This window comes from Anopheles darlingi, chromosome 2, assembly GCF_943734745.1.
Source record: "Anopheles darlingi chromosome 2, idAnoDarlMG_H_01, whole genome shotgun sequence".
Taxonomy (NCBI): domain Eukaryota; kingdom Metazoa; phylum Arthropoda; class Insecta; order Diptera; family Culicidae; genus Anopheles; species Anopheles darlingi.
This window is the reverse complement of record NC_064874.1, coordinates 9841597-9856086: the sequence shown is the minus strand read 5'-3', so window position 1 is coordinate 9856086 and position 14490 is coordinate 9841597. Positions and strand designations below refer to the sequence as shown.

Sequence of the window (14490 nt, the reverse complement as noted above, 5' to 3'; positions counted from 1 at the left end):
ATTGTAGGAGCCAGCCGTCAAGCCCCTGATTTTTAACGGGTCACCGGTGATCGTGAAGCAATGGTAAGGTGGTCACACATCCAACAACATATAATCGATCGCTCTAAAAAACACCAAGGAAGCTCACAGAGGTGTGTTGGCCTCTTTTTTGCATCCGTAATCGCTCTTTTCAGTGAGTTTTAAGGTTTTATTCGAATTTTCTTTTCATCTTCTGGTATAAGGGGATCGGGATGAACGATATACAAATAATATAAATTGCGGATGGTTAAAATCAGGCGGATCAATGCATCCGTAATGTAAACTCATATTTCTCTACCCCACTGCTGTACACACATCTCGTCCATCGAACCGTTCGTCTAGGATGCTTGGATCAAAATGAAAATCGGAAAATTGTATCCCGGTGTACGGCGGTCTGACATCGTCTTGTCTATCGTAAATGTTCTCCCAATCGCTCTCTTTCTCGGTATACGTGCGTTTTAATGAAAAGAAAACCATTGCTGGTGGCTTTTTATTATCGGTTTCAACAACTTTCCCATTTCAAACACGCTCTTCGCTCCCCCTTCTCTCTCGCTCTCTGCTCACTAATTCAATTCAGTTTCAGTTAGTAAAACGAACGTTGGGAATCGACGATGACGACGACGGGTAATATAATTATAAAGATAATTATCGGATGACTATACTTTCAAAGGTAATTAGATGGATTGCCAACACTTCCCCTTCTGCGCGGATACGGGATTGTTGTGTTGTTGAGTGGGTCCTCAGCATGGACAGAGGCACAGTACAAACCACACTACTACGACGCAAACGGAACGGCCCTGCCCTCCGGGAGGGTGGAAAACCGAACCAACCAACCCGAATGAAGCTGCCTAGCCGCGGTACACGCGGGAGCGCTTCGTTCGTTTACAATACGAAGGTGGACACCTTCGATGTGTAACCCCTGGCCCACTCGGGTCGTGAACTCGGAAATGAGAATCTTCTTATACATAGTTGCTATATCACGTGGGTAAAGCGACATCAATATGATCGCTTTTTTTGCATATTACACCTCTCGACTCTACGCTTCTTCGTACTACTGACTACTACAACCAATCCTTTCTCTTGCCTAATTGCCTGGTGTTCCATCATTCGAGCTACATCCAGTACCATCGGAACGCTACCGCGGTCGGAGAGAATGACCAACGCCCGGAAACACACCGGGGCCATTTGTTGCTTTGGGTAAAAAAAAGAAAAACAAAAACGAAGGAATTTAAGCATGATCGGCTCTAAACAGAATACACTCGCTACAGGAACGCTCCAAAACGGTCGCGTCTCACACGTTGCGATCCGATGTGCCTTTTTGCTTCCTTAAAGATGGCCTCCACTCCCTTGCACGGGTTATACATCTAAGGGATTATTTACACGATGTCACCCCCCCTGGTTCTCGGTCGACTCTGTCGCCGGGAGGATGACGATGATGATGATGATGATGGCCAAATACCTCCACTTGTGCCACCACCATTTGGTGGTTCAAAGTTTACGTTCGGTAACGCGACCACACCCAATCGAGGTGAGGACGCGGAAGAAGGACCGGCACCAGCTTCACCAACGACACCACTACCACCACCACCACGTCGACCGCTCGTCGAGGGAAGAAGGTCAGGTGCGGAGCGTACCTGGCTTCGCTTGACCACATCATTCATCCGCTCGATCAGCTCATCATCCGTTGTTTCCTCGCCCGTATGGAACGATCCGGAATGCTGTGTGTTAAGGATGTTGTTGCTGCTGTTGTTGCTACCAGCGCCACTGATACCAACGCCACCAGCCGTCGCATCCGGTAGTGTCTCATACTGGGTCCGTGGGCGCGAAAAGAAGCTGTTGCAATGAAAACAGTTAGTTTGCATCTTTTGGAATGGAACACGGTCCAACGTGTGTACCTTTTGAAACGTTGCCAGCGAGTTAGCTGCTCCTCATCACCGATGGCACCATAAGGTGAAGCACCGGAGGAAGTTGTATCGCCTGTTCGCTGCATCGGTTGCTGGACATTCCGATCGTCCAGCAGCTCGTCATCGTCGTCCGAGTGCTGCACACGAATCTGTACGGTGTTGATCGCTTGCAGCAATGCTTCGTAGCTACGCGAGGTGTGCACGTTACCGTCACTCGATGCGGTGTCTACTGTGACCGATGACGCCGTCGGTTGCGTGGTGGTAGGTTGTGCATTGGGAGATTGGGCATTGGCATTGGTTACTAGCACATCCGAAACGGGCTGTGCTGCCGCCCCCGCATTGTTGGCCGCCGCATTTTGTTGCAGCAGTGGAGCATTTTCATCGGCATCCGACGAAGACATACTTCCACTGGAAGACCGGTGACGTCGCTGACGTCGCTCACCCTGCACCAGCACACGCCGCTTGCAAATAGGGCACACGCGCCGTGATTTTGTCAGCCACGGATCAATACACAGTGCATGGTAGGCTGCCGAGAGAAATGAGAGAACATACAAGACATTAAAATTCTCCATTTTAAATCGCCCATTCACGGCTCGGAAACGGCGATACAAACCATGACGACACGGCAGCACCCGTAAGCGATCGTTCTCGACGAAATCCTCCAGACAGATGGCGCACGTTTCGTAGTGCATACCCTTGACGAACTTTACGATACCCATTCGACGGAGTAGCGACGGTGGTAGACGTCGGCGTAGCGTACGGCGTCGTTCGCGAATACATCGGGCAATCATGAACAGCACCTGAAAGCAACGCTACCCAACCATCAGCAACGGGCACATTCAGCCACCGAGTGCAACCAAGAAGAAGGACAAGCTCGCGAACGCAAACACTTCTTACCATGATGATGAAGCAAAGCCCGACGACGATCGCGAACGGGATGATCAGATTGTTGCTAATGTTGAAGGGAATGTCATCGGTGATGACGAGCGCATAGTCGTGATCGTACAGATAGCTCTCGATGATGCCCCGGCCACTGCTTTCACCGACAAACACGGACGGGATAATCAGATCCTGTGGATGGTTGGCAGACATGTGTTCTGCAAAGAGGAAGCAATCGATATTATTACCTCATTCAATTGTCATCCTGACCGACAGGCTTACCTAAATCATTACTGCCAACATTGTGGACGATGACCATCGCGTATCCTGCCAGCTGAGCATTGCGAACCTTCTCCTCAAAGGAGCAGTTATATCTGCAAAAGAACCAAATCAAACACATCATTAGTGCCACGCGCTCCAATCGATGAAGAAGATGATGATGATAACAAGCAAATCGATCCAATTCGATCCAGTTTCAGCAGCACCACATACCGTGCGATAACGACTGCAAACTTGCTGCTGGTAACGTTCGGTGGTGGGCGCATGGCGGAGCAACCATCGGCAGGATCGGCCCTGTCCGCCAGTACCTTCAAGCCCGTGTCCGGTATCTCGCCACCGAATGTCGCCGGCAGGTCACGGAACTCTTCGATAATCTGTAAAATAAAGGAACGATCGTGCATTAGAGTTGCGAAGCAAAACAATCAAGCTAGCTGCAATACGTTCCTCCCGGCGATAATGACAATTGTGACATCATTAAGCGCTCAGACCAATGCACTTGCTGCTGCACAGTAGCAGCAGTCAGCATCATCTCAAGGCCTTGCCTGAGACATCATTTTTAGACACCATATTCCGTCCCCGATTTGGCCACGCTTCTGCTTTGGGGCCCCGCGCATTTGCATTATCACAAAGAGGGTTTTATTGATGCGGAACGTGAACCAAAGAACAAGCGTAAAGGATGAGCTGTCCCACCGTGTGCTTGATAGCCGCACGGCCATTATCAAGCACAGATTAGCGCACTAGCGGCATTAGAGGCCGGCAGAGCAAAGGATGGATGGATGGATGGTACAGGATGGTGTGTAGGTCTTGAAGTTCTGGTGGTAATTATCATGCGCCACCACGAACGAGTCGCAGCGCGTTTGTTTGGCCTGACCCGACGTGTACCCTACCCCTCTCGTGTCGAGAGCAAACTGTAGAGACAGATTTGGGCCAACGGAAACAATTGTTGCGGAATTAGAAGATGGTTGCCGGCAGCAATCGTGTTTTTTTCGTTCCGGTTCAAGCGGATTGGCGTCATGAGGGCGAAACCATGTAGGACGTGCTCGTGATTGGTAAAGCAATCGGAAACAACGCGAAACGCGTTCCGAGAGATAGGCTTGTCACGAAGTTCGGCAGAATTCACTTAAATCTGTCCGCGCTTGCCAAATTCGATTTGTTTGAGTTTTCCTTTAGAAACGCGGGAGGTTTTTTGACCAAGAAATATGCTCCCACAAACACTCGATACGAGCGACATTGAAGATACAAAGAAGTGTGGAAGCGTCGGAAAGCAACATTGTCACCAATCAACGACGTGCTTGGCCGTATCGTATAAGGTTCGTAGTGGACGTGAATGAGTGGTTTCCAATTGAACCACCCGGCGAGCGGGATGGATTGAATTGATGACATAAGCAAACAAACACCACCGCGTGAGAGGGTGGCCACATGGATAGAGAGAAAGAGCGAAAACGGTTTCAGCACCTTCCACCAGTGTAAAGATAGCAAAGAACTGATAAGCTGCCCTGAGCTCAAGGCCCATGGGGCACCCGACCCCCGGGGTGGATCACAAGAAACACGGAAGAGAGCATGACCTCCTTCCCTATCCATTGGTGCCAGGTACTTTGGCCCCGCGGCAAATAAGGTGCAAAAATAGATTAAGACCGCGACGAAACATCAGTCTCTGGAGAGCCTTCTGGAAGGTGTTTGGATGATGGACGGGGTGTGAGACTCCCGATCGCTTACTTACTTGATCACTCAGCATCTGATAGACGAGAATGTCCGCCTGGGCGGGTGGAAGCTGCTGCAGCAGCGTCATCATCATCATCGCCATCGATATCAACAGGATCGTTGCTGCATTCCGATGCCGGTGAGATGGTATCGGCCTCGCAATCCGGTGCGATCTAGCTGTGATTGGACGAGCGCGTTGGCCGCGATACGCAACAGATGAACCACCCATCATCATTGTAACGTTTGGTGCGCGTTACTTGTTCCTCCTGGTAGTGTTTCGTTCCGTCTTTAAGAAACGGAGTAGCAACTGCACACGCTTAGAAACGGAGGTACAACGAGTCTTCGGTGAGAGTTGCAGTACCGTAGTAGGCGCGCACCGTTTGCTGGGGGGCAACTGCTTTGGATTGCAGTAGTAGCTGGCAATCGTTTGTGGCCATACGTGTGCGATCCACGAAATGTAAAGCCGATCAGCGCGATTCCTTCCGTCGTGGCCGAGGCGCACAGCGCTGCGAGTATGTCTTCGTTATCAGGTACACCGCCGTTTGAGATCGAGAGTATGTGTGTTCCGCTCCCCGTTCGACTGAAACGTTGCCGTCGTCGATAACGTCGGGATGGTGTGCGAGGCGACTGGTACGCGAATGTTGAGGAAGGCGCACGACCGCGGCCAATGGAAAACCGTGTCCGTTCGGTTCGGTTGCGGGGAATGTGATTCTATTTCACGAAGCAGGCGCAGCAGTAGAAGCAGGTGAAGGATGAGGATTCTTCTCGTTCACACGGTGTGAGCTGCGTTCGCTTGATTGCCGTGATGATTGACGATCACCACAGCGGTGTAGTTACGTGGCTGAACCACCCAGTGTTGCCCGGCCGGTGGTTGCACCTGCTAAAAAAACGAAACAAAAAAAAAACGGGCCATCATTAAAAGAAAGTCTTCACTTCACGCAATGTTTGCGAACTCTTTTCCTCCAGCCAACGGAATCTGTATAAATAAAGTCAGAAAATGAATACTCCCCCCCCACTCCTTTTCCCGTGGGCCCGATGCCTCAAAACACAATGTCCCTCTCCAAGGTTACTGTATGCTAACGGGTTGCGCTACCAGAGCAGGCGGGTTCATTGTTTGTGCGGGTTGATCGTAGGAAACATTCGACTGTATGTGACTGTTGCCCGGCGATAGGTTGCCGTGGAGTTCAAGGATGTTTCATACCTTTCCAGTAGCGAGACGGAAAGCCATACACACACACACACACGCACATACACGCGGTTGCCTAGAGGCCAGCACGAGGAGAGGAGGTGGATTAGCTTACCCGCACTTTTTCATCTCGGGCAATGAAGTTTCAAAAAAGCACGCAGAAAACTTCTATGGGTAAACTATGGAACCAACAACAGTACCCAGTATCTGGTTAATGCAAAGAAGCAATGGAGGAATTTTGTTTAAACAAATTCCTGTTTAAAACCAAATGCCTCTGTTTGCTTAGTCAATCCTAGGTAACATTTGAGTCTGTTCGGTAGCAGCGGCAGCATCATCGTTGTAGCAGCCTACTGACCATTGACGGATGATGATGTGAGTGATAGACCGCGGACGCTGGTTCGCTCGCTGGTTCTTGCGATCTCTATTAGAACCTTTAATCTAGAACCTCCGCATCGTCGCTGTAGTCGTTAGTTACATCAGCTGTACGAGGGCTCAATGAGTAATCTCGATGGTCCCTGCCTCTCTCTCTCTCGCATTGCTATCGCTCTATTATCAATTAATTTCAATCGCGTTTCATTCAACCGGCGCATCTCCAACAATACCTATACCGTGAAGGGTTTGCTGCCTTTGGACTCTGCTGTGTCGCGATGTTTCGCAATCCACCGTCACCTAGTGCAAGCTCCTGGGCGGCTTAATGGGGTCATAATGTGTGCATTATGCGTTTTTAGCTAGCATCCGAAACAACCTTTGATTTCGAAACGTTACTGAACTCTACTGGGACCTCTCTTGTGGCCCCGTAATCTCCACTCTGGCACGGAATGTGGCAAAGTGTGGCACAAAGGAAAACGGGAAACGGGGGAAAAAGGTAAACACACAGCTTCGGTGCTACGACAACGACAACTTCCTTATCATTTGCTTGTGTGTGCGGAACAGATCTGACTCACTCAACAGGCACGGCCACACGGGTTTCGTCTCGCGGGTACTCCAAGCTAACACGACGGGGACCACCGACCGACCGACCGACCGATGCACAACAGACACACACACGCACGTTACAGTTGCAGTGCTGCATTTGTAGTAATCCTATTAGTGCACAGACCGTTCTACCATTTTTCCCCTCCACCTATCGCGCATCACAGATTAGATTGAACGAAATGGACCGTTGGAACAGGAATGGTGATGCTCGCGCGTTGCTCCACGGAACGATTAACATTCATCGCAGTAATAGCATGACAACGGGGGAGACGAAGGCGACTGAGATGAGGGAACAGCGCGTTATGCTTGACCTTGAAAGGTAGAGGCGAACCCGAAACAGGCGGCGCTCTCGTTTCATCACAGGAACCCCATCACAGCGCCTCCTTCGTCAACGGGGATACAGGAGAAGAAGATGCGAAGATGCGTCAAACAAACCCTTTTCACACACAATCACGCGCACGCACACAAAGAACCATCCTCCCTGCACACAATCAAGCAAACGCGAACAAAACGCGAAGGCGGCCGCGACACGGTTGAGACGGGGGGGGCGATCACTATCTCACCCCCACCCCCACAGTCCCATTCATAGTTTTTTTGGATTGCGGAGTAGGAAAATGCTTCCTTAAAATAGCCGTTCGAAACCCGTCGTCGTCATTGTCGACGAGAAGAACAACAGCGCAGCGTGGCCGCAGGAGGAAAATAGCTTACCTCTTTAGGCTTTCACGGTGGTGACGGGAGGCCAAAACGGGCGCACGATGATTGTGTTGCACAATGGGAAACGAAGGAAGTAGCGAGGGTGATGTCTGCTGGTTTTGTTCTCGGTCTCGTCGTCCACACAGGCGGAGACGGTCAAAACAAAAGGGGTGCCTCTCTGGTCATCGGAGCACCCGTCGTGCTCACCACCACCACACCCTGTGTTTCTTTCTGCTGTTTTCACACGCACCGCACCACGGCACAACGGCACGATAAGGCATTTAGCAGGACACTTTTCGGGCCGGATCACTTGTTTTGCTTCAACGAAATCCCGAAATCACCGAGATCACGCCGCCATCACTGCTGCTGCTGCTGCTGTTGGTGGTTTGTGAGATGAAAACATTGAAATCATCGATCGACGACGACGGCGACGATGATGGCACTACCACCACCACCACCACTAGCAGAGCCACGCCGCGTAATACACTTTTCCGCGGCCCGTGCCTTTTTCCGATATTCTTTCCGACGAAATCCGCACCGGTAAAGGGAGGCCACTACGATCGGAAAACACTTTAGTGGAAAATTGTTACTTTTTTTTTCCTCAGAACACACCGTTTCTGGCGAAAAAGAGCTCCTTCCGCAAGGGGAGCGAGATGTTTTTCTGGCCTGCTGGTGTGTATGTGTGTGTGAGCGGAGGGTCTTTTCTTCACCAGGAGTTTGTTGCTGTATGGTCGTCTCGCTCCCCCGCGTTTGTTTGAGAAGTGGGTGAGCGAGAGAGGTAGAGTGAAAAACAACAATCAAGGGTGTCGTCTACCCCAAGCTGGTAGAGAAGTTGTCAAAAATTAATATTTTTGTGGTTAAGATAACCTGAAGATATTGCTTTTGATCTTCTTTCCTGAAAATGTTTTGGTTACACGACATATTTTACGCTGGAATTTCGCATGCTTAACAAAACCATTTATATTTATAAAATCATTCTATCTACTCCAGCATAATGCCATGCTTCTCGATTGTCGCAATAAAATCCAACATGGCGGCGAAAAACAGGCCATGACTTCTTCGGGTAGATTGACGGTTCGTGCTGAACAAAACAAAAGCGGCCATTTTTCTCCGGGAACTCGAAGTGCGCGGTTCGTACACGGACCGACGGAACGGAAACGGAACCGCCGTGCGGGAAATACACGCATAAAAAACACAATTCCCTGCCTCGTGGTCCTCGTGTGATAGAAACGTACCGCGAATATCGTTACCGCCGGAACAAGACCACCAGTGCTCGATCCTTTTTGGCCAGGGCCAAATTACACCAGTCAGCAGAAACGGCAACCGGGCCCCGGGCATCCGAGGAAGGTAACGCACCACCGGAAAGCGAAAGCGCCCGTTGTTAGCGCCCTCTGCCCTCTGGATCCGGCGGGATCTCGACCGGTCAGTGTGCACGCGCGCGTGCGTGTGTGTGTGTTTGTGCGTGTGCCAGTAAGAGGATCGTTCGATCGTCGCCGATGTGATGATTCAACCTCGCAGGGTTGGAGGTCCAAAAAGTGCCCTCGCGGTGGAAGTAGTGGGTGGTTCCATCTCATGAAATCCGTGACTTCGATCTGGTTCCATGCAGTTTTACTCGACGTCAGGGACAACGCGGTGTGTGTGTGTGTGTGGGGACGATAGACGGTGTAGAGGAAGACAGGGGGAGGACACGACGATGGCGGCGACGGCGACGGCGAATGCGGTCAGCCGAGTGTAGTGGTGGTGATAAGGCCCCGGCCACTGTAACCGCGACCGACCAGAGCGAAAGAGACCAACGGACAACGGTTGGCGGAAGAAAGGAGATGCTAGAGACGCAGCAACCCCCCTCCCATCAGACCGGATCAGTCCGGGTTCCGAGGGATCCTTCTTCCATCGCCACCCTTTGAACACACATACAGCGAGCCAGCGAGAGAGACACGCACGGTACGCAGTTGGAGAACGGCCAGAGCAGCAACGGCAGGTCCAGAAACGGGAGAAACCACGAGGGACCGAGAGGCGGACCGAAACGGATTCACCATCAATCTCCGGGGCCGGTCCCGGGGAGCGGCAAGGAGCGAAAGGCGATGACGAAGCGCGACGCACGATGTGTGGTTGGCCAGCAGCAGCAGCAGCAACGCTCGACGACCGCTCGACGACCGCCGTTGCCATAGCCACCCTTCCATCCCTCGAACCAACACCCGCTAAAAGGTCGTGGGACGAGAGCGCAACGCAGCGGCGGCCACATGCTGTCGTGGTCGGTCGGTCGGACGGTCGGTCGCTGTTCGCCTCTCCTTTCGGTGCCCTCTGTGCTGTGCCGCCGTTGCCGCCGCCTGCTCTTGCCTGCCATCCTATCTTTCTCTCTCTGTCTCTCTTTCTCTAAAGCGTCCTCTCTGTCGCTCTCGACGCCCGTGGCCACGAAACCGGCAGCTGCTGCCGCTGCCGGTGCTGTTGCGACGGTGGCGACGGAGGCGGTGCGTGATGGTGGTTCGGTGGCCTTCGGTTCGGTTCCACGTTCCACTCGCGTTGCGTCGTCGCCGTCGCCGTCGCCATCGTCGTTGTTCGCCTTCCCTTCGCACCGCCTGCTTCGACGATCGCCGCGCGGCCATCGCGAGACGTGCCTCGGTGCGCCACCACCACCACCACCACCGCCGTCGTTGTCGTGCCGCTCAACTGTAACGCGCGCTCTTCGTGCGCCCAGCAGGGTGACGACGACGACGACGACGAGCGCGATGCAGAAGCGGCCACCACCGCAACAGACCACCGGGGGAATGGTGATGATGGTGTGTGTGGTGGTGATGGTGGTGGCGGTGGCATCCGCGTTTATCGCTCTCGCTACCGCCCTCGTCTCCCCTGCGAGCTGTGCGGCCTGCCTGCGTGTGATGGCCGGTCGGCCACCCCCCTCTGCCCGTGCCCGAGGTCTTCGTTGCGTTCTTGTTCCTCCTCCTTCTCCCATCACCCACCCATTCCTTTCCCTTCCCTCTCCCCTCCCCTCTATCGTGGATGTCTGTGTCTCCCTGTTCCTCTACTCGACGCAGCGCGATTCGGAGAGCCTTCGACGTGTCACGGTGCGAACCCTCCGCAGTACCATCAGTAACCCGAAAGTTGGTCGAAAGTGGCGTAAAGGGTGGCCACGATTCAAGCGCGACAATCTGTTTCGCGCCTACTTTACCATTCCTCAGAGTGTCTAGTGAAAGTGAAAACTGTTGCACCGACAGCAACAACAGCGACGACGGCATGGCCCTCTAGATGGTGGTGATTGTTGTATTCCGCACCGAACGCGTGCTGGTGTCACCTTGATGCGTGTGATGACTACCTTCTTCGGGTGATAATGATGATGATGATGATGATTTGCGGGAAGATATCCTTCCAGCGAAGAATAAACAATCCACCGCCGCCGCCACCGTCCACGCCGTCCGTCCATCCATTCATGCTTCATCCTTCTTTTGGTGTGCTCTTCCCGTTCTCAATTTTTAGGTATTTCCTTGTCCTCCTCTGAAGCAAAAGGGGAAAAGAAGTGGTGAAGCAGTGATCCCAAAAACCAAAAAGACCAAAAATATGTAAACAGTTTGGTGCCGTGTGGCGTCGTCTCTTTGGACCACGTTGTCTCTGTGCATGTGTATGTGTGTGTATGTGCGTGTGTTCTGCTGTGCGTGAGTGAAGTGAAGCACTCGCTCTCTAGTGGCTTAAAGGGGAACGGGAAAGAAGAACCAGTTCATGCCCCTAGCGGCCCGTCGTTGTTGTTGTTGTTGGGTGCTGCATTCTCCTCCACCCCGTCCTCCAGTGACCGAAACGCGCCATCACCGGCACCAGCCGCTGCCTCCCGTCCCGTACGGTGAAAGATGGCCGAAGATGGGTGCAAATCGTCATCGGCGGAGCAGGAAGTGCTGGTTCGCGGCGATGGCCAGCAGAAGAAGGGAGACGATACGGTGCAGTCCGATGTGAGCCAAGCGGCCGATGATGCCGCTGTCGTTGCCACCACCACCACCACCACCACCACCATCGACAACCACAAACCCGTCGACGTCGTCGAAGAGAGGAAACAAGAAGCAGCTGCTGCACCGGCTTCACCGGAAGACACAATGGCTGCATCAGCAGCAGAACCAACACAAGTCGCCGTCGCCGATGATGATGATGGCGATGATGATGATGCTGGTGAGCAACGAGGGGAACGGCAGCGGACACCATCACCCACTGTTACCACGAGTCCACGTATGGCGTCTTCTCCACGAGCCAAGAGCACGCCGAAGGCCCCGTCCAGTGCAACGCCCAAACCCTCATCGACGGCAACGCCACAACCAGCAGTATCGCCCTTACCAACAGTCGAAGAATCCAAAGAAGAAGAAAAGAAAGAAGCACAAATAGAAGAGCCTGAGGAGAAGGAGCAGCCGCAGCCAGAGCCGGAGCCAGAGCCAGAGCCGGAGCCAGAGCTCCAGCCAGAGCTCCACCCAGAGAAGAAACCCGAGGCCACCATCATGGCCAACAACGACGACGACGACGACCACGTCGCCACCGCTGCTGCTGCTGCTGCTGCCAGCGAATCGGTTAAGCCAACAGTCGATACAGAGCCAACGGATGTAGCGGAGGATGCTGAGCAAGAAGGGACGGAACGGACGACGACGGTTGCACCGGACGAGAAGAAGCACAACGAGGTCGATCCATCGCCGCCCTTGTCGCCACCGCCACCCGTAGTGGAACTTTCCAGAGAATCAGCGCCAACACCGGAGACCGGTACGAGCACCAGCGAACAGACGGAGACCGAACAAGTTCTTGAGGCGGTGCACCCAGAGCCTGCTGCAACGGAGACGCCGACGACGAGCGAAGGTGCAGCGGTTCCCGTTGCTACTGGTGCTGCTGGTGCTACTATGGAAACGGACGATGTGGTGCTACCCACCGAGCAAGCCGACAGTGAGCAAGCTGGTAAAGAGGACGACGCGCCAGCTGTGGCTGCCAGTAGTATCAACAGCGAAGAAGAGGAAACGGCCGCAGCACCAGCACCAGCAGCAGCAGCATCGAAACCATCGGAGCCAACCCTGATGACAGCTGTTGCTGCTGCCGCTGTGCTGCCCGGTGAGAAGAAACGCAAACGACGTTCGGAAGAGCGCAGCAACCATAGCGAAGACGAAGCCATCGGTCGCGGCAGCAGCAGTAGAAGCAGAAGTTCCAGCCCCAGTGGTCGTTCGGTGAAAAAGGTAAAATTGGCGGACGCGAACAAGCAGCAGGAGTGTGACGACGGTGAGGAGCAGAAACAGAAGGAGAAGGAGAAGGAGAAGAAGGAGGAGGAGAACGAACGGAGTGAAGACCCAGTGAAACAGTCCCAGCAGCAGCAGCAGCAGCAGCAGCAGCAGCAGCAGCAGCGGCAGGGTGGCAGCACAACCATGTCCAGCGGCATCAGCACTGTGGCCACTACCAACACCACCACGTCCACCGGTATATCGTTGCTGAAGCCACGCACGGTAGGGAATACCCGCCGACCATCGGTTGTGGAGCGATCGAAGAGCCCATCGCCAGCTCGCGCGAAATCGCTCGATGCTGCCAGCAGTGCAAAGGACGATTCAACCGCTACGATACGTCCAGATTCACCAGCAGCTAAGGAATCGATCGAGGGAGAAAGCACTCCACGTGCAACACCCCTCAAGGAACCATCAGCAGCAGCGTCCTCGTCCCCCCCGGTCCCAATGACTGAGGAACGTCGAAAATCGGACGAAGAAATTATCGCTACCAGCACTACCACCGTCGTTGCCGCGATATCGTCCTCTCCGTCATCGGGTGTACCAACGGCTGAAACGACACCCACCAAGGCATCATCGCCACAGCACAGCGAAGGTGGCTCCACCCCGGTCAAGATACCGCTCGATACGGGCCGGCTGGAGGCGGACCTGCAGTGCTGCAAGCGGCAGCTGGCCGACGTACGCTCCAAGTACGACGTGACACGCAAGGAGCTGCACGCCACCAAACGCAAACTGAAGCGCATTACGACCCGAATGAATGGTTTGACGGGGGCGGCAACTTCGGCGACAGGAGGAGCATCATCGGTGGCCGGCAGTGGATCGGGTGGTTCCGGTCCCGGATCGGGCGGTACCTCGCCGCACGGCGCCACTGGCTCATCCGACGAATCGGACCGTAATCGCAAGTGGCGCGAACCGATGATACTGTCCGCGATGAAGATTAAGGCCGCGATGGGCATCCAGGCGTACAAGTCGCTGATCAAGGATGGTGAACTGCTGCTGCCCAGTCTGCGCACCATCACGCGCTACCTGGAATCGTTGCGAAAGGCCGCGACCACCGGTGGTGTCGGTGGTGGTGGTGCTGGAGCTACTGCTGCTGGTGGCCAGGGAGTGATCGGTTCGGGTACCGTTGGCACTGCCACCTCCCCGATGCTGGTCGACGAAGAAGAGGACGAGGACGATGAGGACGAAGAGGACGATCTGGCCGTACAGCACCAGCTAGGTCACGTTGTCGTTACAGCGAAAGGTCATCTGGGACACAAAACGGCCAGTAGCGGTGGCGCCAATGGTGGTGTTGGTGGTCGTCGTGTAGTCGATCACAATCGCAACGAGCAGCGTACACGTCCGGGGGGTGTCGGTCAACACTATCCTCCTTCCCATCACCACCATCTACCACCGGATGTGCATCTACAGGCAGTTGACCAGCGGCACATCAAGACGGAGCACGATCCAGTCAGCTTTACCGGTAAGTGGACCACGGGGTGAGGTGGTCGCCCCCGGGTCGCCATCCTTCCAAGTAATATCCTCTTTAATATCGTTAATTGAAGGCCTAGACAGTGTTTTTAGTGTTGCGCTCGTGCGTCTTTTAAAGGACACGTGTCCGGATTCTTGCGGATGAGCGAGTTGACTTTTG

General features: G+C 53.8%; 2 protein-coding genes across 9 annotated transcripts in view; one reads left to right on the top strand and one right to left on the bottom strand.

Moving 5' to 3' along the window:
• Positions 1–470: 470 nt before the first annotated feature.
• LOC125949028 (E3 ubiquitin-protein ligase RNF13) lies at positions 471–8301 on the bottom strand. Of its 4 annotated transcripts, none has more exons than XM_049675707.1 (8): positions 7651–8301; positions 4801–5661; positions 3294–3454; positions 3084–3175; positions 2820–3019; positions 2536–2734; positions 1914–2448; positions 471–1851 (listed from the first exon to the last, which is right to left on the bottom strand). In XM_049675707.1, exons 2-8 carry the CDS (start codon positions 5014–5016, stop codon positions 1395–1397), a joined length of 1860 nt encoding a protein of 619 aa, XP_049531664.1. In that variant the 5' UTR covers positions 5017–5661; positions 7651–8301; the 3' UTR covers positions 471–1394. The 4 variants fall into 4 exon arrangements, with proteins under 4 accessions (XP_049531664.1, XP_049531667.1, XP_049531665.1 ...); XM_049675710.1 differs by having other exon boundaries at positions 2536–2722; XM_049675708.1 differs by lacking the exon at positions 7651–8301 and adding an exon at positions 6912–7446.
• A 469-nt stretch (positions 8302–8770) lies between these two features.
• Positions 8771–14490, top strand: part of LOC125949001 (mucin-5AC-like) — a 27988-nt gene continuing 22268 nt past the window's right edge. The window contains exons 1-2 of one of the 5 annotated variants that reach the window (XM_049675659.1): positions 8771–8982; positions 11131–14322. In XM_049675659.1, coding sequence (XP_049531616.1) covers positions 11472–14322 — 2851 coding nt within the window. In that variant the 5' untranslated portion in view covers positions 8771–8982; positions 11131–11471. The other 4 variants (XM_049675655.1, XM_049675658.1, XM_049675657.1 and 1 more) reach the window with 4 other exon arrangements.